Below are 27,942 nucleotides of genomic sequence, written 5' to 3' on the forward strand. Positions count from 1 at the left end.
CTAATATTTTCCTAATTCCAATAGTATGATATATGATTCCCATGCTTTTTTTTTTTTTGGGTCACTATTCACTATTATATGATTCACATGCCTTAAGAACTTCATCAGTTTTGCAGACTTTTCAATTACATAAAATATGATATCAGTTCTTCTTACATATAATAATTCATACCATACAAAGTTTTCTTTCACTTTAAAAGAGAAGAGAAACTCAAACTCTTATCACATTTATGAAGTAAAATACTCTAATACTAGAGCTATAATTCTCCCACCATTATATATCAACATTCAAGTGTCCCATATATATTTAATTTACAATAGACTCATATAAATTCTACTGTAATCACTTAAATTTATTATCAATATAATTATTTGTATCACATTTACGAAATATATTTTTTGCAAAGATCAAATTTTACTAAGATCTATTAATGTAAGCGGATGAAAGATGTATTGGATAAATATAATTTATAAATGGCAAGTAAAAAAGTATCCTATCATTTGTCACATTAATTGATAACCACATTTGAAATATAAAGTGTAAACTTTTTAATTAGCCTTCTAATCCAGTTTAGTATAAAATGGGGGAGGGGCCGGCACTAAATTATTGGAGCGTGGTCGTCACGTACCTGAAGGAGCATGGAGTAGAATTAATCCCAAAAGCTGCATACTATTTGATGATGAAAACCATGCACTCCAACGGACCCGGTCCCCCGTTTTACACACTCAAAGCGCGATTGTCGTTTTTCTCGTTAAAATCTCATCTCGTGGATCGTCGCTCATAACTCATCAATCGGTAGATTACCAAATCCTAACCCCCGCCCTTTATTTTTCAGCTGGGGGGAATGGGAATCCTAAGCTACAAGCAGCATCTAGCTTTTTAGCTCAGAATTTTCTAATTTTCTTTTTTGGGATTTATATTAAAGAAAATGCACATTTGGTCAATGACTTGGTTGAGAAGTTGAGATTAATATTCAGTTAGGTACGTTATTGAGAGGTGATCGACCCACTACCCTATTAATAATCTCACTAGCTAGCTAAATAATGTAATTACTTCATATTTATGGAGACTGAAAGTAATAAGTTAACCAATATGACCAGTACCTATGGATGGTCATGATTTTTGGTGCTGCATGCACAATTTGGTAAATTTGTACATAGATCCACATGCATGAAGATGTGGGTGGTCTGATCAAATTTGCCCTAATTTCCAAAAGTTGGTCGTATTTAAGGAATAAAATTTCGATTTTCGAGGAAATTTCGAAGATTTTTAAATTTCGACAGAAATTAGATGAAAATGATGGAAATTGCTATCAAAATACGAAAATTTTAAATGAAACTTTACCATATATTTATTTAACATATTATCTACTAAATTGATAAAAAACATTGAAGAAATCAAATTATATAGTAGGTTTCATGTGATATAAGGTGAATATAATGCGCGCTGGAGCAAATACTGTTAAATAAAATTAGTATAATGAATAAACAAAATTAGTATATTCTTTATACTGTATAATTTAATTATACACTAAAATCTAAACCCTAATACTCTATATATTCTATATACCCTAATACTCTTTATACTCTATAATCTATACATTAAACACTATATACTCTATATTTTTTAGGATATTAGGTTTTAAGCCCTTTAGGATACTTTTAATTATTTTTTTATATAGAAATGTATTAAAGTTTAAGATTTAAAATAACTAAAAGAAATCTCAAACTTTTTTTCTTCTTGCCAATTGCCCAAAGGCCCTAAACCCCCCTTCATTTTTTTTCTTTCTATACTTTTTTTCCCCTTGCCTCTCTCTTCAGTTTTTATTTTATTTTTTATCTGTCCTTCCTTTTTTCCCGTGTCTCTTACTTAGCCAAGCTTTGTCTTCACTAATTGTAACAACCCAAATTTTGGCTTATGGTAATTTTGTTACTTAAATTTTTCAAATTTGTTTTAAGGTTTGTTTAAAGGAATTAGAAATTTCTTTAAATTTATTTTAACTAACTTAGATCTTTGGTTGTGGTTCTAGAGCTTAGTTGTGTGGAAATGAATTTTAGAATGAAAATTCAAGAATTTGACTATTATTATTTTTTTCAGAATTAAATAATAAGAATAGGATTTTCATAATTTTTTTGAAAGCAATTTGACTATTTTGAGATTATAGGAAATTAGTACTCATCAATACGAGTTCGTATAATTTTTCGGTGAATTATTTGGAGTCTCGAGCTATTTTTGGTGAATTTTTGAAGTTGAAGAAAATAAAAAATATGAAAATTTCGATAATTTTGATAAATTTTGGCGAAATTTCGAAAATTTCGGTGAAATTTTCCCAAAAAATTATTAAACATGTGTTTCGATTTCGACACCCTAAAAAAAACGAAATTTTAGACAAAATTTCGCCGAAAATTTTGAAATTTAATTCCTTGGTCGTATTGATGCAGACCATACTGGTAAATGTCACATAATAATTGGTAATATATATATATGGATATGGAGTAGCAATTCAATCATGTGGATGGTTGCATTGATAAATTAAAGGGTGCCGCTATTTGAACCCAACTTTTTAATTTTTAACTCTAACAATTTAATCAATTATTAATTTACAATTTTATCTTAATATAAATTGATTATTAACGACAAATATTTAATTTAAAAATTTTTAAAATAAATAACTTAGATGGTAGCAAACGATAGGTGGTAGAGTAGATGGTATTATTAATTATTACTCACTTTGTAATTAGTTGGTGGTTCCAACCACCCCTAGCTATCTAGGACTCTCAGTACTCATGGATGCCTAATTACTGGCAAATTCCAAAGGGAATTTAAGAACAAAGAAAAAAGGTTTAATTAAGCGCGATTTTATGTTTAGAAGACCCAATGATACTATTAAGAAGTGGTATTTAATTGGGAGTCTAAACGAAATATAATCATGAGGTGACAAGGATTAAAATTTAGAATTGAGAAAAGGAAACGTAGAAACCCCAAAATAAAAAAGTGGGGATGTATACAAATTCATTTGAATAAACTTACTTGTATCACATTATCATTATCGATCATTATGGAAGACTAATGAACACATTATTAATAATCAACTCCTACCATAATTTACTTGGCCAAAAAAAAAAAAAACTCCTACCATAATTTGATTATTATCAGACATATTTATTTCTGATTGATTCATAATATTTGTTATGTTTGACTTTTAATTTACTTATGTATTTATTATTTAATAATAATAATAAATAGATTCATGCACTTTTTAAGTGTGAGTGAAATTATACAAATTTTTAAATTTAAATTATACAATTAAAATTTAAACCAATAAAAATTCAAATACCTTCGCAGAATATCTCACACAACATAAAGTCTCGAATCCCTTTGAAATAGATTGCAAATGGCTAAATACGATAAATAAAACTTTATTTTATTTGATTATTGCTTGGTAGATGAACAAAGCATGTAGAGATTAATTTTAGGCACATATAAATTATGTTCGAAAATATCACGAGATCGAAGATATAAGCCTTGTGGTCCCCATGTAACAAACCACGTGCATAGATGCATTAAAAGTTCTTAGAGATCAGAAAAGAAAAGCGTAGTATGCTCAAACACAGATGTACTGACTCACTAAAATTCTCACAAAACAAGAAATATATGTACTAAATTCTCAATTTCTCCTCATCAGAATTCAGAAAAAGAAAAAAAAAAAGTCTCAAATTCTCATTTCTATTCCGAGAGCAAGAAAGAAAGAGTTAGTTGGGTTGGTGGAGGCTTTGAATCCCTCTTGTTGAAGGATCCGATGCACACATAAACACAAGCAGCTGCGCGCCTTAGCTCTCTCCCAAGACTCGATCTTGTTCAGTTAAAACCGTTTCATCTCTCTCTCTCTCTCTCTCTCTCTCTCTCTCTCTAAAAGTAGTCTATAAATATATAAATCCCTGTAGAATTAGGAAATTTCAGAAGGCGAATTTGATCATTATATTCCATATTCTCATGTGGCTTCTTCCATCCCTATAATTACCACCACTCCTCTCTCTCTCTCTCTCTCTCTCTCTCTCATCAGCCTTCTCTCATTCCCATTCCCATTCCCACCACCACCAATTCAATTCAATTCCCATCTCTTCCTCCGTCTCTTCTTCATGGATTCAAACGACGTCGTCCCGATCCAATTCGACCTTCTGAAGAATCAGATGGCAGCCACGCCCTCAGATATTCATGATCACGGCCACAATTCGACTCCTCATCATCATCACGATGACGAGCTTCGCGATCAACATCATCATAATCAAGAACCCGAGAAAGAAGACGGTCAAAGATCCTCCGAGATTATTCCAGACGTTATCGACATTCCGAATTCCAAAGAACACAAAACGTCGCCGTCTTCGACACTGGAGGGACTGACATCCAACGAGCTGGCAGAGAACGACGACATCATGGACGACGAAAACGACGGTTTCAAAACGCCGACGTCTTTGGAGCACAGAATCCCGGTTCCCACACAGTGCCCGCCGGCGCCCAAAGTGCCCCTGGGAAAGAGAAAAGAATCGCCATCGCAGTCGCCATCGGTCACGGTCGTTGATTTTACGGAAGAACAACTCCAGGCAATGTTTTGGCAGCCTTGCATTCCAAATTTGTACGGCAAGATCAAGAAAGCCAAACCGCCGGCCGCTCCAGCCGAACCGGGTTCTGCTGATGTGGCCAATTACCCATGATCATGATCGACCGTCGATCGAACGTGGCAAGTTAATTAATTAATTAGGATATTTTCTCTCTTTTTTTAATTATATATATTTTTGAATTTGTTGGGTTTTTGAGAGAGATCTTGGTTGAGTTGTTCTGGGGGTCGCACGGAGGAGTAGTACTGATCGAAATTGTACTGAAACCCAGAACACGGTGTAAAGTTGCAAAAAGATCTCAGAGATGAAGTACAGAGCAAGAAAAAGAGCACGTACGCATAGAGACATGTAGCTATAGATAGAGATAGGTTCTTCTTTTGTACTCAAAGTGTTAATATTCTGTCTTCTAAAGAAATTAAGAGGATGGAGGATTCTCTGAGACTACTCGTAATCATGTGAATATGTGATTCATGAATAACAATAATAAAGTTTCTTAAAGATTTTCAGTTTCATTGTTTTGATCTTTTTGAAGAACTACTTTAATTTTCTTGCGGGTTACGCTTAGACGAAGACGTACTACTAGCTTCTTTGGATTCCATGTCGTATGGTCCCATATATGGAGAAAGAAAGAAGCTAAATTTTATCGTTAAGCACAGTTGATTTTCAGGTGGCGTGTTTGGGTACTCTCCACCGGGAAAAAGACAAAATCAATTTGTTTTAGATGATCAGTTCATTTTTACTCAATATTAATTAATGTTGTAATATATAAATATCGAATTAAATAGATATAAATAGGTTTAATTTTTAAAGGATTTGTATGGGTTATTTGAAGAACAAATATGCATGTGATAATTATTCCATGTCAATCTGAGAAAGATAGCTGAAGGGAAGAAAAGAAGTCATGAATTAGTTGGCATGTGATGTGAGCCACTATGAAAGAAATCCAGATCGATGTAATTTTTGTTATAGAATAACCGCAATTAACAATCATTTAATGTAGTATTATATATACAAACAGTGGACCAACATTAATGAACTCATTTGTTTATGCATGGTAGTATATGTTACACATATAGCTGCACAAAGCTAACTTTGACATTTTAATGGTCATTAATTAATTGGGTTTTGTTCATAAACAAAGTGGGGATGTGGGAGGCCTCAAATCAAGCGTATCTCCTCCATCTGCTGGTACAATTTCTCTTAATTTGGTATATAGAAGAGTATTTTTGACTTTTCATGTGGCAAAAGGGATATAAAAGTAAATTTTGAAAAATTGGGTTATAAAAACAATCTCTATTACAGTATTACTATTTGGGTTTAGGGTTAAATTTCCGTTTGGTATAATATATCAGACTTAGTTTTGTATTTCCAAGAAAGGCAAACATGCTCCCATGTCCATCATCATGAGACTTCTCAAGAATCTCATCTACTAATCAAGTGCCAAATAGTTAATCAATTTATAGACATGGGATCTACTACTATGTTGTTTCCCATGAAGCCCATAAATCTTTGATGAATCAAAATCCCATGTTGTTTCCCTATGTGTTTATATATTCCTGCATATGGTCTTGGCTTATTTTATTGGCATTACAGACGAATGAAAAGCGACACAAGAGGATAATAAGAATAAAGAAAGCGCATTCCCATATGGTATTAATCATCTTCAGTACTTTGTCTCATTTCTTGTATACATACATGTATTATTTTTTTTTACACAAAACATGCTCTTTTTCTATATTAATTAATTATTGATTTAGTGTTATTTTTTTTTTTTTCATAATATTAGAGATCTTTAAGTTGAAATCTCTCATTTAAATAACAAAAAAAAGTACATATTAACAATAGAACAAATTTGAATTCATGTTAACGGAAAACAGTGAGAGTCAAACTCTTACATTGCGTGCGGACTAGTCGATCACCGATGTTTTAAGCTAGAAAAATTTAGGTTCCGTTTCAGTTGTGGCAGCCAGGTTATCGACGATTCTAACCGATCCGATCCGATCCGAACCGAACTCATCCCTACTCAATATTGAATCTTAAATGGGCCACACAATGCCCAAGTATAGGAAAGATGGGCTATCTGTATCCGTGTTCCCACAGTTCCCAAAACCCGGTTGTGTTTGGGCTTCTTAGGATGATGAGGTCCAGCAATGAATTCCAATTGCTGACGTGGCAAGAAACGAGTGGCTAACGCGATGAGGTCGCACGACGGGTACATGGAAAATGCAATACTTATCCATTATTATAATAAGAACATTCCCTCCAAATCCATTATTATAATGCAACATAATAACGAACGAATCACTAATAAAAAGCTTCCCCTTGACTCTTTCTCTTTCCCTGCATAACCGTAATTAACTACCAAACACCCCCCTCCCCTCTTTTTTCTCTCTTCCACTTTCTCTCAAACCAAACAATATCAATTCACACAAAAAATTCAATTCAACGTTTATTGTTCAGAACAAGAGCTAATTAATTAAGCTAAGCTCGATCTTAATTTGCCAAATGCACCATGATCATGGAACGCAAGAGGACGTTGACGATGAACTGGGACGGCCTCCGGGACGCCGACGACGACCGGTTCTTTGAGTCCTACGAACGCGCCTCCTCCGCCGCGCCACTTGACCTCGAGGCCTCGTCCTCGGACGACGACGTTAACTTCGACGACAGTCGCATGTCCTTTGCCTCCTGCGCCTCCTCCGTCCGAAACGACGTCGATTTGCGAGGCTTCACGGTGGCGTCGACGCCCTCCATCGCTCCAATGTCGCCAGACTATAACATCTGGATGGCGGCGCCGGCCTCCATCAGCGAACGCCGGAAGCGGTTGCTACAGGGCATGGGCCTGGCCGGCGGCGGAAAAGACCAGCTCACCAGCTTCAAACAGATTACAAGCTTTAAAAGCCTCATTTCGAACAAGACCACAAACGGCGTCGTCGCGCGGACTCCTACTCGCTCCAGGGAAGACATACCAGTCCCCGAGCCAGAGCCGGAGCCGGAGCCGGAGCCGGAGCCCGAGTCCGTGGTTCCGGTAGTGCTGGTACGGTCGCGCTCAGAGGGAGAAATAGAGGCCTTCTCGGCCGACAAGCGGAGGAAAGAGGAGGTAATCGGAACGGTCTCGAAGCAACGCATCACGAGGACAAACTCCGCCATAGCTGCGGCCCGCTCTAGAATATGTCCGTACACTGAAGCGGTCAGAGCGTCACCGGCGATCGATGCCGGGGGAGCGGCCGGAAGGTCAGTCCGGCACGCCAACGTGGGAAACTCCGTCGACTTCACGAACAATTCGATAGGCGCTTTCTTCTTGATCAAAAACCTGGACACGGGAACTGAGTTCATCGTGAACGAGTACGATCAAGACGGGTGTTGGAACAAGTTCAGCGATCTCCAAACGGGGAAGCAATTGACGATCGACGAGTTCGAAAAATGCGTTGGATATTCTCCGGTGGTGAAAGAGGTGATGCGGCGCCAAAACGTTTCGAGCGAAGGCGGGAGTCCCAGGAAGTTGGGCGCAGCCAATTCGTTTGTGTCCAAGAGCCTGAGGATGATGAGCAAGAGAAAAGGGGTTTCGTTGTTGAAGAACAGCATAAAGGGTGTGGGAACCGCTGTGAGTGTTTTGATTGGGGAGAAAGAAAGGGAGGCTCATCTGCCGCCTCTTCCGTCGCCGGACCAGAAGAGCAAGAACTCCGCCGCCGGCGGTGGTTCGTCGGAGTGGATTAAAGTTAGGCATTCCGGGAAGTCGTATAAGGAGCTCTCGGCATTGCATTTGTGCCAAGAGATTCAAGCTCATGAGGGCTCGATTTGGAGCATCAAGTTCAGCTTCGACGCGAGGTTTCTTGCTAGTGCGGGAGAGGATCGGATTATTCACGTTTGGGAAGTTCAAGAGTGTGAGATTATGTCGTTGGAAGGTAATTCGACGCCGCTTCATCCGTCGTTTTGTCCGTCTCCGGATCGATCGCCGTCGATTTCGGAGAGTTCGGTGACGCCTGGTGAGAAGAAGAAGAAGGGGAAGGGAGGTTCTGCTAGAAAAACCAATCCCATCCCCGACTATGTCCATGTGCCCGAAACTGTCTTCTCCTTGTCCGAAAAACCCGTCTGCTCTTTCGAAGGTCATTTGGATGCTGTTTTGGACCTGTCCTGGTCCAGATCTCAGGTAATTAGGATTTATATAATTTGCTAATCTTTATTGCCATCATGAGAAATTCAGTTATAGCTTATAATTAATTTGAAGCTTTGGCCTTCTTTAGAAATTCAAATTTGAATGCATATACATACTGATTTAATGTAGGAGGTGGGTTAATTTTTTTGATGGATTTGCAGCAACTACTTTCATCTTCAATGGACAAAACTGTTAGATTATGGGATATAGAGACACAGACATGTTTAAAGTTGTTTGCCCACAATGATTATGGTAAGATATCCATGTATAAACCAATAATGTTTAGCTGCTGTGCATATGCTTGGTTTCACACTATAATATAATGCAGCATATATGTATATACATATATTTTATGTTGTTCCTTAATTTGTTTCTTGAGTTTTGACTGGGATACTACTGGTTTGGTTTGGCAGTAACTTGCATACAGTTCAATCCTTTGAATGATGATTATTTTATCAGTGGCTCACTTGATGCAAAGATTCGAATATGGAACATACCTGTTCGACAAGTCGTGGACTGGACTGATCTTCATGAAATGGTCACTGCTGTTTGCTACACTCCAGATGGCCAGGTCCAGCTCCATTATATATATACATATATATATATATATATTGGTTTTCAGATATATTGTTTTTTTTCCCCCGGTTTCATGTACTCTTCAACATGCTTATAATTTTTACAAAAAATCTCAAATTAGTCAAGTTGAATCAACTTAGAAAACTTTATCATGATTTCAATTGATCTTGTTTAGACTGTTTTATCCCTGTAGTGATGATGGTTTACCTTTTCATAACTGTAGGCTGCCATCGTTGGTTCACACAAAGGAAACGTTCACATGTACAGTACAGAAGGTATGAGTTGCTCTTCTAATGCATTAATATGAAACCCCTATAACTTTATTCTAGTTTTGAAATTATTCATACAGACAGTCTATGATAAGGCTCATTTTGTTTCGTAATTCAGATAGCAAATTAAGTCAGCATAGTCAGATTGATATTCAAAACAAGAAGAAGAATCAAGCGAAAAAAATTACAGGTTTCCAGGTAATGTAACAGTACATTGCTCTCTATTTAATCAACTTTGAGCAAGCTCATAAATTCATCTGACCTGAAGTACTTGTTACCTCCTTTGTTCTCTTGAAATGCACAGTTTTCGCCAATAAACCCATCAGAAATGCTTGTTACCTCTGCTGATTCCCGGATTCGGATTGTGGATGGTTGTACAACTGTCACTCATAAGTTTAGAGGTATATATATCCCATCTAATCCTCAGACCATTTCGCTTCCTCCTTACAATTTACAGGTCAAGAATACTGAATTTGAAAACTGATAATAGGTTTCCGAAACACAAGCAGCCAAATTGGAGCTTCATTCAGTCAAAATGGGAAGTATGTGGTATGTGCTAGTGAAGATTCTCAAGTATATGTTTGGAGGCGTGAAGAGCCCCGACTTTCGGGCAATGGAAAAAAAAGCGTGGTGAACGCCGGTTCTCATGAACATTTTCAGTGTAAAGATGTTTCAGTAGCAATCCCATGGCCTGGTACCGTAAAGGGTGACCCTCCAACTATGCCAGTGCAATCTAATAAGAAGAACTCAAAGCGCTTTACGCAGCCACATTCAGGAAGTGTATCGTCTAATCACGAAGAATCAGCAGGTGCAAGCAAGAGAATGTTGCCACCTCTTCCAAAGAAAAACATTAATACTAATGCTAATGCAGCAGCAGTGGAGACACCTTCAACTCCCCCACCTGAAGACCCCGATCCCGCTCAAATTTCTCGAACAGACTCCGGGATTGGTGAGTCATTCAATTCGACTTTAGACCCTTCCTCTATTCGGTATGGTGGTGACTCACCCTCTATCTCTGCCGGCAGTGCATCCACATCATCTTGGTCTTCCTCTTGGTCCTGGTTTGACAGTGGCAATAACAATGCCAGCCAAACAACGCAAACAACAGCTTGGGGCTTGGTCATTGTCACAGCCACTCTGGAAGGTGAGATCAGGGCATATCAAAATTTTGGGCTACCGCGAAGGGTGCAGAGCAATATCTTTGGAGGCCCTACATAATTTGGTTTTTTGAGACCCTGCAAAAGATAGGATCATTCTCACTTTTATGGAAACAAATTTTGTCCTAGAAGAACATCATTTGTGTCATGGATAAATATAGTTTGTACACTACGAGGAGTCAGAGCCTGTTGCAGTGAAATCAAACTGCAGGGATGGTATTATTTGTAAATGTGAATGCTAGCTAATTGCTCATCCTCAGAGAGTTTTGTAAATTACAACCAATGGATATGCTTGTATGTCTATTATTTCAAATGACAGAAACATGCAGTAGACACATGCTTGTGCTACTCCTATAAATCTCACTTGTGTAATTAATTACCTGTTAGTTTATATTCAATATAGAATTTCAATTTGGTACCCTCCACTTGTTTGAGGGTCCAACTACAAAGTTTTCATTTTGGTCTTTGTTAACCTTTTTCAAATTTTGATGGCCTATATATATAATTAATTGAAGGGAGACTTCCAAAACTTCAATTTCAAGTTATACAGACTAAAACTTTATGCGTTTTAAAATTCTAAATAAAATCCAATGTTACAGTAAGCATTCCATGTCAAATAAAAAAGGTCTATTAGTTTCTAATTTTTACACAATATGTTGACCTCAGAACACCCCAGGCCAATCCACCTGAAATTTTTCGTTCCACATTTTATGGGTAGTGTATCTCGTTTATGGGAGTGAGTTTTCAATATTGAATTCATTAATCATAGTTTGAAGCCAGGTAAGTACCAAACACAATTGGCACATCATTTTCATATATGTTGGATCATCTGCAGAGGCTTGGGCATGGGTCCGAAAAGAGAATTAGGGCGAGCAGTGAAGGTTTGAATAATTTTTTTTTTAAACCATTGTTATTGCAAAGACAAATTTTTGGTTATTAATTATACCGAATTTAGTGTTTTTCTAAAGTATAAGTGTAAGCCGATTTGGGGGTTCAATTGAATTTGTGGATGAACTGAAATTCTAAAAGACATACATGGGATGCCCTAAGGAACGACTTCAGATGCTCTAAGGAACGACTTGAGAAACTCTAGTGTATGAAACATGAATTAGAATGTCACTAGGTACAATTTGAAATGCAGAAAGGGTATAAACATTTAAAATACCTCGAGATACAAACTGAAATTTTTAAGGAAAGACTTGGGATGTCCTAAAGAACGGTTTGAGATGCCCTTAAGAACGACTTGAGATACTCTAGGTTATGACTTGGGAAGCGTCAAAACATGACTTGGAGTGTCACTAGGTACAATTTGAAATGCACAAAAGGTATAAACATTTAAAATACCTCGAGGTACGAACTAAAATTTTTAAGGAACGACTTAGAATGCCCTAAAGAACGACTTGAGATGCTCTAAGGAACGATTTGATATGCCCTAAGGAACAACTTAAAAAACTCTAAGGTATAACTTGGAAAACGTTAAAACATGACTTGGAATGCCACTAGAAACAATTTGAAATGCACCAAAGGTATAAACATTTAAAATACCTTGAGTTACGAACTTAAATTCTAAAAGAACGACTTGAAATGCCCTAAAGAACGACTTGAAATGCCCTAAGGAACGACTTGAGGTGTCCTAAGGAACGACTTGAAAAACTCTTGAGTATGACTTGGGAAGTAACAAAACATGACTTGGAATGTCACTAAGTACAATTTGAAATGCACCAAGGGTATAAACATTTAAAATACCTAGATTTACGAACTGAAATTCTAAAGCAACGACTTGAGATGTTCTAAGGAACGACTTGAGGTGCTCTAAGGAACGACTTGCAAAACTCTAGGGTATGACTTGGGAAGCAACAAAACATGACTTGGAATGTCACTAGATACAATTTAAAATGCACAAAGAGTATAAACATTTAAAATACCTTAAGTTACAAACTAAAATTCTCATAGAACGACTTGGGATGCTTTAAGGAACGACTTGATAAACTATAGGCTATGACTTGGGAAGCGTCAAATCATGACTTGAAATGTCACTAGATACAATTTCAAATGCATCAAGGGTATGAACATTTAAAATCCCTCGAGATACGAACTCAAATTCTCTTGTAACGATATAGGATGCTCTAAGGAACGACTTGAGAGGCCTTAAGGAACGACTTGAGAAACTCTAGGGTATGACTTGAGAAGTGTCAAAACATGACTTGAAATATCAGTAGGTACAATTTAAAATGCACCAAGAGTATAAACAATTTAAAATCCCTCGAGTTACAAACTGAAATTATAAAGGAACGACTTGGGATGCCCTAATGAACGACTTGAGGTGCCCTAATGAACGACTTGAAAAACTCTAGGATATGAATTGGGAAGCAATAAAACATGACTTGGAATGTAACTAGATACAATTTAAAATGCACCAAGGGTATAAACATTTAAAATACCTCGAATTACGAACTAAAATTCTCACAGAACGACTTGAGATGCCCTAAGGAACGACTTGAGAGACTATAGGCTATGACTTGGGAAACGTCAAATCATAGACTATATGCTTGTATGTCTATTATTTCAAATGACAGAAACATGCAGTAGACACATGCTTGTGCTACTCCTATAAATCTCACTTGTGTAATTAATTGCCTGTTAGTTGATATTCAATATATAATTTCAATTTGGTACCCTCCACTTGTTTGAGGGTCAACTACAAAGTTTTCATTTTGGTCTTTGTTAACCTTTCTCAAATTTTGATGGCCTATATATATAATTAATTGAAGGGAGACTTCCAAACCGGTCCTTCAATTTCAAGTTATACAGACTAAAACCTTATGCGTTTTAAAATTCTAAATGAAATCCAATGTTACAGTAAGCATTCCATGTCAAATAAAAAAGGTCTATTAGTTTCTAATTTTTACACAATATGTTGACCTTAGAACACCCCAATCCACCTGAAATTTGTCGTTCCACATTTTATAGGTAGTGTATCTCGTTTATGGGAGTGAGTTTTCAATATTGAATTCATTAATCATAGTTTGAAGCCAGGTATAAGTACCAAACACAATTGGCACATCATTTTCATATATGTTGGATCATCTGCAGAAGCTTGGGCATGGGTCTGAAAAGAGAATCAGGGCGAGCAGTGAAGGTTTGAATATATTTTTTTTAAACCATTGTTATTGCAAAGACGAATTTTTGGTTGTTAATTATACCGAATTTAGTGTTTTTCTAAAGTATAAGTGTAAGCCGATTTGGGGGTTCAATTGAATTTGTGGATGAATTGAAATTCTAAAGGACATACATGAGAGGCCCTAAGGAACGACTTCAGATGCTCTAAGGAACGACTTGAGAAACTCTAGGGTATGAAACATCAATTGGAATGTCACTAGGTACAATTTGAAATGCACAAAGGGTATAAACATTTAAAATACCTCGAGGTACAAACTGAAATTTTTAAGAAAAAACTTGGGATGTCCTAAATAACGGCTTGAGATGCCCTTAAGAACGACTTGAGATACTCTAGGTTATGACTTGGGAAGTGTCAAAACATGACTTGGAATGTCACTAGGTACAATTTGAAATGCAAAAAGGGTATAAACATTTAAAATACCTCGAGGTACGAACTAAAATTTTTAAAGAACGACTTGGAATGCCCTAAAGAACGACTTGAGATGTTCTAAGGAACGATTTGACATGGCCTAAGGAACGACTTAAAAAACTCTAAGGTATGACTTAGAAAACGTTAAAACATAACTTGGAATGCCACTAGAAACAATTTGAAATGCACCAAAGGTATAAACATTTAAAATACCTCGAGTTACGAACTTAAATTCTAAAAGAACGACTTGAAATGCCCTAAGGAACGACTTAAGGTGTCCTAAGAAACGACTTGAAAAACTCTAGGGTATGACTTGGGAAGCAACAAAACATGACTTGGATTGTTACTAGGTACAATTTGAAATGCACCAAGGGTATAAACATTTAAAATACCTAGATTTACGAACTGAAATTCTAAAGGAACGACTTGAGATGCCCTAAGGAACGACTTGAGGTGCTCTAAGGAACGACTTGCAAAACTCTAGGGTATGACTTGGGAAGCAACAAAACATGGCTTGGAATGTAACTAGATACAATTTAAAATGCACCAAGGGTATAAACATTTAAAATACCTCGAATTACGAACTAAAATTCTCACAGAACGACTTGAGATGCCCTAAGGAACGACTTGAGAGACTATAGGCTATGACTTGGGAAAGGTCAAATCATGACTTAGAATGTCACTAAATACAATTTAAAATGCATCAAAGGTATATACATATAAAATCCCTCGAGGTACGAACTCAAATTCTCTTGGAACGACATGAGATGCTCTAAGGAACGACTTGATCTAAGGAACAACTTGAGATGCCTTAAGAAACGACTTGAGAAACTCTAAGGTATGACTTGGGAAGCGTCAAAACATGACTTTGAATGCCGCTAGGTATAATTTGAAATGTACAAATGATATAAACATTTAAAATACTTTGAGATACGAATTGAAATTCTAAAGGAACGACTTAAGATGCCCTAAGAAACGACTTTAAAAACTCTAGGGTATGACTTGGAAAGCATCAAAACATGACTTGGGAAACATCAAAACATGACTTGGAATGTCAGTAGGTACAATTTGAAATGCATCAATGGTATAAACATTTAAAATATCTCGAGTACGAACTAAAATTCTCATAGAACGACTTTGGATGCCCTAAGGAACGACTTGAGAAACTCTAGTGTATTAATTGGAAAGCGTCAAATCATGACTTAGAATGTCACTAAGTACAATTTGAAATGCATCAAGGGTATAAACATTTAAAATCTCTCGAGTTACGATTCGAAAATTTTAACAAATGACTTGAAATGCCTTAAGGAACAACTGTAGATGCCCTAAAGAACAACTTGAGAAACTCTAAGATATGACTTGGGTAGCGTCAAAACCTGACTTGGAATGTCACTAAATACAATTTGAAATGTTCCAAAGGTATAAACATTCAAAATCTCTCGAGATACGAACTAAAATTCTAAATAAACAATTTGGGATGCCGTAAGGAACGATTTGAGATGCCTGAATGAACGACTTGAGAAATTATAGGGTATGACTTCGGAAGCGTCAAAACATGACTTGGAATGTCATTGGGTATAATTTGAAATGCACCAAAGGTATATACATTTAAAATTCTTCGAGGTACGAATTGAAATTCTCAAGGAACGACTTAAGATACCTTAATGAACGACTTGAGAAATTCTTAGGTATGACTTGGGAAACGTCAAAACATTATTTGGAATGTCACTAGGTACAATTTGAAATTTATTAAGGGTATAAATATTTAAAATACCTCGTACTGCGAACTGAAATTTTAAAGGAACGAGTTGAGATGTTCTAAGGAATGACTTGAGATACCTTAAGGAACGACTTAAGATGCCTTAAGGAACGACTTGAGAAGCATCAAATCATGACTTGGAATGTCACTAGGTACAATTTGAAATGCACCAAGGGTATAAAAATTTTAAAATCTCTTGAGTTGCGAATTGAAATTTTCAACGAACGATTTGGGATGCCCTAAGGAACAACTTTAAAAACTTTAAGGTATGACTTGGGAAGCGTCTAAACATGCCTTGGGATGTCACTAGGTACAATTTGAAATGCATCAAGGGTATAAATATTTTAAATATCTTAATGTACAAACTGAAATTCTCAAGGAACGACTTGGGATGAGTTAATGAACGACTTGAGATGTCCTAAGGAACAACTTGAGAAACTCTAGGGTATGACTTGGGACGTCAAAATATGACTTGGGACGTCAAAGTATGACTTGAAATGTTACTAAGTACAATTTAAAATGCACTAAGGGTATAAACATTTAAAATATCTTGAGGTACAAACTGAAATTTTCAAGGAACGATTTGGGATGCCGTAATGAACGACTTGAGATGCCTTAAAGAACACCTTAAGAAAGTTTAGGGTATGACTTGGGAAGCGTCAAAACATGACTTGGAATGTCACTAGGTACAATTTTAAATGCACCAAGGGTATAAACCATTTAAAATCTCTGGAGTTACGAACTGAAATACTTAAGGAACGACTTGGGATACTTTATGGAACGACTGAAGAAACTCTAAGGTATGTCTTAAGGAAAGACTTAGAAAATTCTAAGATATGACTTGAGAAGCGTTAAAACATTACTTGAAATGTTACTAGGTACAATTTGAAATGCATTAAGGGTATAAACATTTAAAATCTCTCTAGTTACGAACTGAAATTATTAAGGAACGACTTGAGATACCCTAAAGAACGACTGAAGATGCCTTAAGAAACGACTTAAGAAACTCTAGGGTATGACTTGGTAAGCGTTCGAATATCACTCCATAGATGTAGTATGCCCAAAAAATTGGAAATCCATCAGTAATACCATTTTACAAGCACCTCCCAACTACAATACCCTTCATTGCAAATTGCACGCGGAAAAAAAAAATGGCATTAATCTCATAAATGTACTAACAATGTACCAACTACAGTTGACCCAAAAGCAAGAATATAAACGTAGATTCTTTATGGTATACTTACAAACAAACAAATATTGTTGTTGGAGATGATGATTTCACAGCAAACAAAAACATAAATTAGAAGAATCACAAAATTTTTTTTCAGAAACCGAGAGCAATGTATCATAAACTAAGCAATAGTTAAAATGGAAGTACTGCACATTTTTGAGAAATTAATAGGGGGAGGGGGGAAAATAAAAACACGTATATACCACTAAATTCAAATAACACGATGTTAATCTCCTTAATTTAGGGAAATTATGATATCATGTGAAAAAACTGATTTCTTACCCTGTAAGGACAATTTTGACATTTTTTTTATTGTCTGACGTGGCTTTTTTTTTTTATCTGACGTAGCAGTGGTCAAAGGGTTTTTTTTTAAGGAAAAAAAGTCATAAAGTTTTAGTCTAAAGAGAGTATATTTTAAGGATTAAACTCTAATTTTCCCTTAATTGAATTAGTTATTGGGCCGAATTGAGATTTAACTTTTGAGTTAATTAAATTACATGGTTGTGAGCCCATATTGGTTGATCATTAAATGATCAGATAATACTTAACCCTCTTAACTGCTTCAACAGTTAAATGAATAAGAGGTTTAATCCTTGATTTCGGGAAGTTTATAACCTCCGAATGAAGGAGTATAAAGCTCGGCATGGCCATAAACAGATTTCGAGCCTCATCAAATTTCTAATTTTTAAACTATTTTATCAAAACTGTCCGGGGGAAATTTTGAAAATTTTGAAAAAATTAATAAATAAAATGGGCTTTACTATTGTTGCGGAGGCCCAGTGTTCTTGATCCTTGAAGTGGGCCACCTGCATGCGGAAATTTGGCCCATTTTGTTTCTTCCTCCGCAACAAGTTGATATATGTGAGCCCATTTTGGTTGGGCTGGACTATAAAAGTGATTAATCAGTTAAACTTGCTTTGAACTCCAACATCGCGCGCGAAAATGGCAGAGAGAAAGAGAACCAAAACTTGGAGATCGAGTCCTCTGGCCACTGTCCAAGACATTCAGAGACGCCTCATTCGACCTTCCTCCTCTCCGCCACCGACTTCAACCTTCTCATCCAGGTACTCCCACCGCTTTCAAATTCGTAAACAATTTCTATACATTCAGGTCTTTAATTGAAACTTTGTTAATTAATTTTGTTGCAGGGAAGATGTTCAAATTAGCCACAACAACTCTTCGCAATCCAAACTGAGAATGACGACGACGAAGAAGCTCGAAGATTACTTGGATTGCGCTCTGCTCTCCGAGGTCTCTTCCAAGCTCAGCCGCGCAAAAAAGGTTCCGGAGACGATGAGGTCGCAGAAGAAAGAGGTCAGAGATTTCGAATGGCCGGTCAACGAATTGAAGGTGCTGGTGGAGTCGTCGAACACGGAAGCTGTTAATCTGAAGGACGATTTGGATCTGATTCAGGAATTTGGGGACGAAGATGTAGAACCTTGCAACACTCCGTTTCGTCGTTTCGAGCAAATCGCCACGCGGCGTTTCAAAGGGTGAGGATGGATGATCACAAACTCTGGTTATTCGAATGGTTTTCAGAGATGCAGCGTGATGATGACACGCGTTGTTTGTGCATATTTTTGTCCCACTAAAGTTGAACTATACGATTTAATACATAGTTAGATAGTAATAGTATTAGTACTGTTCAAACTCACCTAAAACTATGGCAGTTGTGTTCTAAACTGTATAAATTGATATAAATGTTTCTTTGCTCAAGACTAATTGATAAATTTTGAGCAGTATTGCATAAGGGATATCAAGGAATGCGAATTTTTGATTCAGAAACATTTTAAAGATGATTTATTCACACCTAGAAAATTATTCATACCTAAATTTAAACGATTAAAGTTTTACTCATAAGTCATAACACAATAATATATTCCTTAAATACCTTAAGAATAAAGTGCGTTTTGATACCAACTACTCAATTAGTTTATTGCTTCGATACTTGAAAAGCCATAACAATTAAATTTGTACCAAAAAAAAAAAAAATAGTGGGTAGCCAAGGCGAGAGATTTTTAAATGGGGCAATCACGCCATGTGTATATTCTGGCATATATTTTTATTTCAAATAAAATTTACAATTTTTTAAAGTAAATAAATTGTATGCGGCCATAGGCCCATAGCACTAATTAATCGTATCTTAGATGTTATACGATGCCTCATTCAAGACGTTTTCTAGTCAACACTCATCTCAAGAGAGGCTTGCAAAGGTTGGTGTTCGTCAAGACCGGTTGTCCAACCCATCAATTGTGTGAGTCCAAGGACCACGATTGACCTCATTTTTTAACTTTATAAATTTTTCAAAATTGAAAAAAATTTGATTTTAGTTTCTTCTTCTTTAATTACAATCATTTTTTGTAATTTATCCAAGAGTATACTTACCATCAGAAATTCATCAAGACTTAAGCATGAAAAATAATTAATAGAATAACTTGTATTATTAGTAGGAGAGAGCATGATTATTGGTCCTGTTCAAGGCGGCCCCATTGGCATTTATAGCTTTTAATCAGGCAAACTGGGCCGGGTATTATGTGACCCTCCAGCTTGTGTCTGGGCCTTAAAGCTAGGCCTCATTAGGATATGCAAGTCTGGTCCGCAGAGCATCGTTGAATTAAATTCGAAAAGCCGGATTCCCGCGCGTTTTATTGATCTCCCTCTTCACGCTCAGAAACACAAACCAGATCTTCTCCTTCACTTCAAACATGGCCTCCCCGAACACCTACGCCGTCGCCGACGACAAGGATCTCGACGACGCCGCTTTGTGGGCCGTCATCGATTCCGCCGCAGCCTCACACTCCTCCAAATCCAAATCCTACTCCCGCAAGCCCCTCGCAATCAAATACCCAAATTACCCTCGCGCCCCCCCAATCTCAAACCCCTCTCCACCGCCGCCAAAGCTCTTCAAGACCCCTCTACTCCCCTTCTCCGCCGACTCCGCCTCCTCGGCGGAAGGCGGCGAGGTCATAGAGGAGCCTTCGGCTTTCCACCCGCCGAGGAAGATCGCGAGGACCTCTTCTTCGGAAATTAGCGAGACCAGTCCTCTCGCCGTAGTCAGAAATGTGCAGCGCTCGCCCACCACGCCGGTCTATTCGTCTCCGGAAACGCATTTGTCGCCGGGAATCGGGAGATTTTCTAGCCCTGTGAGCTACGCGCCGCAGAGAGATGAGAGGGATAGCTCTGTGCATAGCTTGTCCGGGATGTTTCCTTCGGTTTCTTTGTTCAAGGAGTATCAGAATGCAGCTATGGCGGTAAACATTATTACTTCATTGGCTCTTTCAATTCAATTCAAGTTAATGGTGAATTCAATTTGGGAAATTTTGATTCCACAGATGGTTTTGACCTAATTGATTGTTGTGTGTGTTTGTGTGTGTCATTTCAATTGACAGATTTTGGAGAGAACCGATTACACTATGATTTCTGGGAATCCATTCATAAAAAAGTCAGGTAAAGGGTTTTGCTGATTTTCAAGAAATTGTTTCAAACGTGTAATTAATGCTAGATGTAAAATGGGGTGTGTGTGTTGTACAGGTTGGAGGAAGATATCATTTTACTTCAATCTCTCTTTTGAGATCAAAGACAAGAGCATTGAGTTCGATGAGAACCGCAATGTTCAGCGCGCTGAATTCGTGGTTCGGGCTTACATGCAGTATGGATTTCGGATTTTGGGAACTAGCATAAGATAGCAATCTAATTCCTAATCATTTCACAGTTTCACACTTTGTTATGGTTACTAGTTTTGCTATTTTTCCTCCTTCCCCTGTCACTAGGGGTGGTAGGTTCTCAGATGGATGGGGCTCGTGTGAGCGGCGCGAGAAGAAATTCATAAAACCAAATCATGATATTCCCAGTACAGCAGAGACCAGGGCCAAAAACAAAGCATGCCAGGTAGATATTTTTTCTTCTTCTCTGTATTGCTTTGGTTGGTATTTGATATCTTGGTGTATATTTCTTTTGGATTTCATTTTCACATGCATTCTGGCTGCTTCCTTTAAATGGCATTGATACAATGATACACAATGTATGCTTTCTTCAAGTAGGGCTTACTGCTTAGCCAAATTTGATGGTAATCTGCTGTTCCAATTCAGGCTAGCTTCTATCACCTCAGCTCATTTAGATCCTTATCTCATTGGTATATATTGGCAGTTTGTTCAGTATTGTTCTGTTTTTCGATCCTATTATGAACTTTAGGAGAAGATGGAAAAAGCTGCCAAACCGCAATGGCCTAAATTGTACCAACTTCAGTCCAACCTCGTCATATTGTTGTTTCTGGCCCTAAATTCCATGATTTATAGACTAGAACACAGAAATAATGGTTTTGCTGAACCCCATAAAATTTGGAGTGGCTGCCGGCCATGAGTTTGATAATTTTGTCTATCAAGGGCAAATGCAATATCCACGTTCAAGTTTCAACTACCTTTGCAGAATGAAGATATGATTTTCATTGTATTTTGAATCTTTGATCATTAGTGAGGGTAAAATTAGAGGTTCCATTGGGAAGACCACCAAAAACACAGATTTCTTGTCGGGTTTGGAATACAGTACAAGATAGTACTACATACCATTAGTACTAGATAATCTAGTTTAAAAGTGTCAGAACCATGCATGTGCCATCTGTTTACGTGCTACCAGGCTTTATTTGCTAACCCATACATCAAAAGCTTGATAATTTGAATAAATTATCATAGGTAGGCTCTCTTGCCTAATTGATGTAAACCTGTATTATTTTGTATTTTGCTCCAGAGAAGTGATAATTTGACCCAATGATATTCATTTGTATACTTCCATTTTCAATACCTGTTCTCATGCTGATCCATTATTTCTTTTCCTTTTGGGAGAGTCTGTTGTTTGTCATAATGTCATTTGTCTAGAATCGACATTATATATTAGTAGGCATTGGATACAATCATCTCTGCTGAACAAGTTTCAATAATGTAGCTTCACATATTTGCAGGACCTGCTAGGAATTGGAGAGTACCGACCAGGTGCAAGTCAAGCCCACCAATACCAATGATCCACTATCAGTCCTCATCTGCTTTTATTCTATACTGTATATCTGAATTACATATTGAGAATCACCCTGTTGTGTACACTTTTCTTTTAACATATACACACAACTGCGAAAGGTGAGACTGTGACCCACTTTCAGAGAGCAATTAAATTTGGCTCTGTGTGGCATTGAAGTGATTCTTGAATCCTTCTAAGTAGAAAGTTAGAAACTCATCTAGGAACAAGAACAGTGTTCAGGTCGATTCTTCCTTTAATGGTGCAGTGATGCAAATCATGAAAGTGTTGTTAGTTTTTGCTGTTTGCAGATCTTGGTGATAATGAGTATGGATGGAAATTGCTATTGGTCCTACTCACGCGGGAGGATCATTCTTTTAGAAGAGCGAATTGTAACAAAAGCTTTTCATGATTCACTTTGAAATGAATTCTGAGGTTTTTTTTTTTTTTTTTTGCAAAACATTCTTAGTTTAATTCGTTATTCGTATATTTGTCGGTTCCTTCATTAATGGATTTTTCTGACATTGGTAGAAAAGTAATATGATTTAAGTACACCATTTTAATGATAAAACCTATCAAACATGATAATTTCTCGTCTTTCGTGGGTATAGTTTCATGCACTTTATGCAACACTATGTTATCATATTTAAACTTTTTTGTTTTCCTTATAAAATGAAGAGTATAGAATAATTTATTTTATTGCTATAGAGACACTGCTGCAGCTTGGACTGAACTGAACAGAGCCTCTGTGGCTGTGGACCAAAAAGAAAAGGCGTCCTCAAAAGACTCCCTCATGCCTCAACTGGTATCTTCTCCCCCCACGATTAAAGATTAATATAACAACAAGCCTTTCATTAAATTGGCCTTCAGCTCCCTTCTTTTCATTTTTCTTTTTTCTTTTCCCCACTAATATTTTAATGATGCCGTGCGAAATTTTCTATAGGATATATATTCTTCAAATCTGTAAGGAAATTTAATTTTCCTTTTGTAACAAAAAGATCAAACACTCATCACTTGGTGCTGCTTGACGTGCTCACAAGTCACATATACTAACAATATAACTCAAAATCTCCTCCGACCAAAAACAATTAAGTTTCATTCACTAGACCATTGACTAACAATACAAATTCATTAATTATATTACATTGTATTGTTGTATTAATATAAGAAATTCATGGTATTACATTGCATCTAGTGAATTCTTTGTATCTAGTGTCCATTCACTACAATACAAATTCATCAATTGTATTACATTGTATTGTATTGTTGTATTTAATAGTTTTATACACAATTTCCAAATTATTTATTGTACCTAATTATTTAAAGTTTAAAATCACATTACTACATTGTATATGGTCATTTCTTTCTTTGCGATAAATTGTATATAGTCAATTTTTTTTTATCGGGGGATGAGAGATTCAAATATAGGATCGATATCAATATTGTGGAGAAAAATACTACTATATCAACTAGTTGATATATAAAATCATTTCAAATAGACCTAATAACAGGTCATATTTTTACGGGTTTGTGTCGTGTTGTGTAGAAAATGACTCAACCTGAACATGACCCATTAAGCTAACGGGTGAAAAAATTTCAACATGGACACTAAACGAAAAATAATAGATGAAGATGACATGACTCATTTCACTCATTGAGACTATTACTCAAATTCACATATTGGATGTTGGTTGACTCGTCCAACTTGCCATACCCATTTCACACATAAACGCCCGTTTCAACCCTTACAAAAATAAATAAACTATAATTTTTCAACTAAAAAAATAAATGAATAAATCAACAAATTACTAAATTATAAAATACCCATGTTCTTAAGTCTTAACATTCCAAACGGGTTTCGCGAGTTGACCCGAAAACAACCTATTAGCTTAACAAGTCAACACAATCCAAAACACGACACAATTAGTCTCAACCCGAACACGAAAATTTTTGTGTGAATCATGTTGTGTTAATGGGTTGTGTGCAATTTTGCTAGGTGTAATTTCAAACACAATTAATTTAGCATTTATAAAATTCTTGCTGTCGATATAAAGCTTTATGTCAAAATTCAAATCCATTCTCTTTATTACGCAATTCAAATGACTGACCATTTAATTACATAATAAAAAATGATTGACCGTTTAATTACGCAATCCAAATGATCGACCGTTGAACATTATGTTGACACATTTCTATAACTATTTAGAGTGATGTTTGCTATACAAAAACTTTCACAAAAATTACCCTAGATATAAAGAGGTCGCCTTCTTATGGTTCTTCTCTCTCTCTCTCTTGATTCTTCAGTAGGGCAGTCGTGCTCTCTTTTCGCTAACTCTCATAATTAAGGAAGCTGCCAACTGATGAATATCTTTAACAATGGTACGAATTCGTCAAGGAATTAAACAATGTCCAAGAATACAATCAATGAGTAACTTGGAGTCTCCTTCAACATAAATTATGATGTAATTAACCAACACGAAGAGCATTAAGAAGACCATCCTTTAGAGCTTGACCTTCACCAGGCAGCAACACGTTGGAGGAGCCCAAATTCTTAGCACTAGCCATAAGAGGATCATCATCTGAATTTCGAATAACAAAACTTGAAGCTGCATTGTTATTCCTCACATAACCATCAAAGTTTAATTTAACAAATTTAAGTAGGGTCAGGTGCCTCCCATTTTATTTGAGGACTCTGCAAATTGCCACTCAAAGTGGAAGAGGGACTACCCTGCCAATAGCTTGGACCCCAAGTGGGCTGCAACACGAAGAACTTTAGTAGGGTGAGGCTTAATTTGTCTAAAAATGAGATTATTTTTAGAGTCTCAAATTTGCCAGCAAATTAGCAAAATCTTGCAAAGAACTATATCCATTCTCTTAATTATACAATCTAGATGACTGACAGTTTGATTACACAATCTAAAATGACTGACATTTTAATTACACAATTCAAATGATTAACCGTTTAATTACGTAATTCAAATTATCGACTCTTTAGCATTATGCTGACATATTTCTATAACTATTTAGAGTGATATTTTCTGTTTAACAACTTTCACAAGAATTATCTTATAAATTATGATGAGTATGGAGTATGTATAACCAAAGTTCTCTTCTTCTTCTTTTTGTAACCAAATCTTTAGCAGACGTTTTAACAAGAGGTATGAACTCTGATAAATGGGAGCAACCAACCATTTAAAGGCATTTAAAGGTGGGGGGTAACATGGTCTTTTGCAAGATATAAAGAGTGGTCTTCTTCTGGCCCCCAGCCCTCTCTGTTGTGCCGTGCTTTCTTTCTCTGACTCTCGTACAAATTTTATTTTCTCTCCCTTCTTCTTCGGACCAGCTATTCTGTCTGCAAAACCAGTGTATACTTTCACGAAACGGTAAGACGTCACTCTCACTCCATCTATGTCTCAGTCTGTGTTTCCTGTGAGTCTTTTGTGCATTAAAGAGGCAATGCCGTTTCCCAGCAAGCTTTTGGAGCAGTCTTTCTCGTCCAACTCGTCTATTTGGACTTTACTACTATCTCTGATTCTCTTTTCTTTCTTGTTTGACTTTGAATGACTGAACCCATCTTTTCCTACTAACCCCAATTCTTTAATTTTGGTTTTCTGTACATTCTCATTTAGAGTAGAGCATGTTGTTGGAAATGACAGTTCTTTATGTGAGGTGACCACGCCATTTGCCCCAGTTTCCTAGATAATAGGGAGGAAGAGAATCATGGCTCATCAGGTACCTCTCTCTTTCTCTCTCTCTCACACACACACACACACACACACACATTAAGTGCCATTATATATCTGGGTTTTAATTTTCAAGTCATTGGGAGCATGAGGAGGTCTCTGTTTTGAGTTGAAGTAGAAAACCCATCTATATATCTATCTATCTATTCTTGTTTTGAGTGTAGGATGAAGGGTGGCCTTTGGGATTGCGACCACTGACTGCAAGAGTTGGGTTCATGAGAAACCAGGATTTCTCTGGATCGGCGGCTTCATTCAGCACTTTGGTCACTGCCTCTCCCACCTCCTCCACTGTTTCTTCTTCAGATCTTGATACAGAGGTCAGTATGTATAGATTGTCTGTAATGGAATCAGCTAGATAGAAACATTAGCAGTATAATAAAATACATAAAGAAACCCATCTTGCTACTCTGTTTTTATGCTTCTATGCTTTTTGGGTACTCATCCTCCATGATTTCTCTGACATCTCTGTTAGCAATCTGTTATTTTTAGTCTTTTTGAAATAGAATCTTTCAAAATGTACGCCATGTATTTCCTATTGGAAATGTGTATAACCTATGATAAGTTATATATTTTGTTTCCAGAATTACAACAATGGGCATCTCAAAAAGTAAAACACATGATAATTCAGGTACTTGGAATTATAGATGTGGACTTCTATAGAAATGGTCATTTTAAATGGAAATCCCTGTAGCTAAAAAGAGCATTATAGTGAATTGGAGACTGAGATGCCTATTTTTTGAGTCATGCCTAATTGAAGTTGAATGAACCCATTTTCACTCTTTCACGTGGAAGACCATCATGGGGTTTGACTCTATTAATTTACATTAGTCTCGTCCTTTTTATATTAAACTATGATCTATATATGGAGCTTCCTTTACATTAATTTATTTTGTGTTCATGGTCTGGTCTTTCATGTAAAAATCATATGTGCAACTGGTTTCAGTCCACTGGTTCTTTCTTCCATGACAAGAGCATCACACTGGGGAGCCTCATTGGTGTTTCTGGCATTTTAAACCTCTCCCGAAGATCAACAAGAGGAAGGACAGTAGAAACCTCGAAAGACAAAAAGAACCACAAATCCAAGCCTTGGTTGTTTTCACTGTGCTCCACGCTAACCACAGACACTGTGAGTGTGAGTGACAATACTCCATCCCTAGGTCACTTTCTTGAGGCAGAAAGGAGAGCAAGTGCCAACATTAACAACAGAATGATCAATCATGGCCGTCCAATCGAATACGGGCCTGATGATTTCTCACCGGCTGTGCCAGTTTCAGATGACAACACTCTGTTTGTGGGTGGTGAAGTTGTAGCAGCTGGTCATGAGTCAAGTGGTTCAGAGAGTGGAGATGGTGGAACAAGGTCCAGCAGAGAAGTATTAGAATATGGCAATGGATTCGGAACTCCATTACTGTCTTCATGTTTTTGTGGACAACTCAATAAATGATGACCCCTCATTGGTATTTGTTTATATATTAAGATTCAGATTGCATATATTGTTGCAAGAGGAGACTTTCACAAACTCACTCATTAATGAAGAATTTATCTTATTATTTGGGGGTCTTAGAGAGTAGGTTGTTATGTAACTTTGCCCTTGAACTCATGTCACTATGTCAGTTAATAACTTAATATAGTCTTTTGAGGTATACTATATTATTGAAATCTGAAATAGCTCTCTAATTAAGGGTGTGTGGACCAAATGATTCTTGATTACTAAATGCTGCCCAAGTCCACTTTGTGGTAATGGTGTGTGTGTGTGTGTCAGTTTTCACACTTTCACATGTTCTTGGGTTAGGGAGAGAATGAGGGCAACTGAGTTCTACATGCATATCTGCCTAATTATC

General features: G+C 36.7%; 3 protein-coding genes across 3 annotated transcripts; all 3 read left to right on the forward strand.

The window, feature by feature from the left end:
* Nucleotides 1–6,933: 6,933 nt before the first annotated feature.
* LOC147281655 (Transducin/WD40 repeat-like superfamily protein) lies at nt 6,934–11,112 on the forward strand. The gene is made up of 7 exons (XM_086246918.1): nt 6,934–8,767; nt 8,935–9,025; nt 9,187–9,344; nt 9,573–9,624; nt 9,737–9,816; nt 9,923–10,019; nt 10,109–11,112. The coding sequence occupies exons 1-7, from the start codon at nt 7,130–7,132 to the stop codon at nt 10,834–10,836; spliced, it is 2,844 nt and encodes a 947-aa protein (XP_086103044.1). The 5' UTR covers nt 6,934–7,129; the 3' UTR covers nt 10,837–11,112.
* Nucleotides 11,113–20,059: 8,947 nt separating this feature from the next.
* Nucleotides 20,060–22,485, forward strand: LOC147281656 (peptide transporter family protein). The gene is made up of 5 exons (XM_086249169.1): nt 20,060–20,605; nt 20,744–20,801; nt 20,886–21,003; nt 21,125–21,242; nt 22,309–22,485. Exons 1-5 carry the CDS (start codon nt 20,060–20,062, stop codon nt 22,366–22,368), a joined length of 900 nt encoding a protein of 299 aa, XP_086105295.1. The 3' UTR covers nt 22,369–22,485.
* A 3,531-nt stretch (nt 22,486–26,016) lies between these two features.
* On the forward strand, nt 26,017–27,590 carry LOC147281657 (60S ribosomal protein L36). Its single transcript, XM_086247201.1, has 3 exons — nt 26,017–26,090; nt 26,266–26,418; nt 27,045–27,590. The coding sequence occupies exons 1-3, from the start codon at nt 26,079–26,081 to the stop codon at nt 27,543–27,545; spliced, it is 666 nt and encodes a 221-aa protein (XP_086103327.1). The 5' UTR covers nt 26,017–26,078; the 3' UTR covers nt 27,546–27,590.
* The last annotated feature ends 352 nt before the right edge of the window (nt 27,591–27,942 follow it).

Source organism: Dryas octopetala, chromosome 6 (genome assembly GCF_963921425.1).
Source record: "Dryas octopetala chromosome 6, drDryOcto1.1, whole genome shotgun sequence".
NCBI lineage: Eukaryota > Viridiplantae > Streptophyta > Magnoliopsida > Rosales > Rosaceae > Dryas > Dryas octopetala.

What these genes read in the sequence shown, in the direction of transcription:
- LOC147281657 (XM_086247201.1), top strand. An exon ending in CTTCAGATCTTGATACAGAG is followed by an intron (nt 26,419 to 27,044) that starts GTCAGTATGTAT and finishes AACTGGTTTCAG; the next exon opens with TCCACTGGTTCTTTCTTCCA.
- LOC147281656 (XM_086249169.1), top strand. Translation starts at nt 20,060, where the DNA reads ATGGCCTCCCCGAACACCTACGCCGTCGCCGACGACAAGGATCTCGAC. An exon ending in ATCAGAATGCAGCTATGGCG is followed by an intron (nt 20,606 to 20,743) that starts GTAAACATTATT and finishes TTCAATTGACAG; the next exon opens with ATTTTGGAGAGAACCGATTA. An exon ending in TCCATTCATAAAAAAGTCAG is followed by an intron (nt 20,802 to 20,885) that starts GTAAAGGGTTTT and finishes TGTGTTGTACAG; the next exon opens with GTTGGAGGAAGATATCATTT.
- LOC147281655 (XM_086246918.1), top strand. Translation starts at nt 7,130, where the DNA reads ATGATCATGGAACGCAAGAGGACGTTGACGATGAACTGGGACGGCCTC. An exon ending in GTTTGCCCACAATGATTATG is followed by an intron (nt 9,026 to 9,186) that starts GTAAGATATCCA and finishes TTGGTTTGGCAG; the next exon opens with TAACTTGCATACAGTTCAAT. An exon ending in GCTACACTCCAGATGGCCAG is followed by an intron (nt 9,345 to 9,572) that starts GTCCAGCTCCAT and finishes TCATAACTGTAG; the next exon opens with GCTGCCATCGTTGGTTCACA.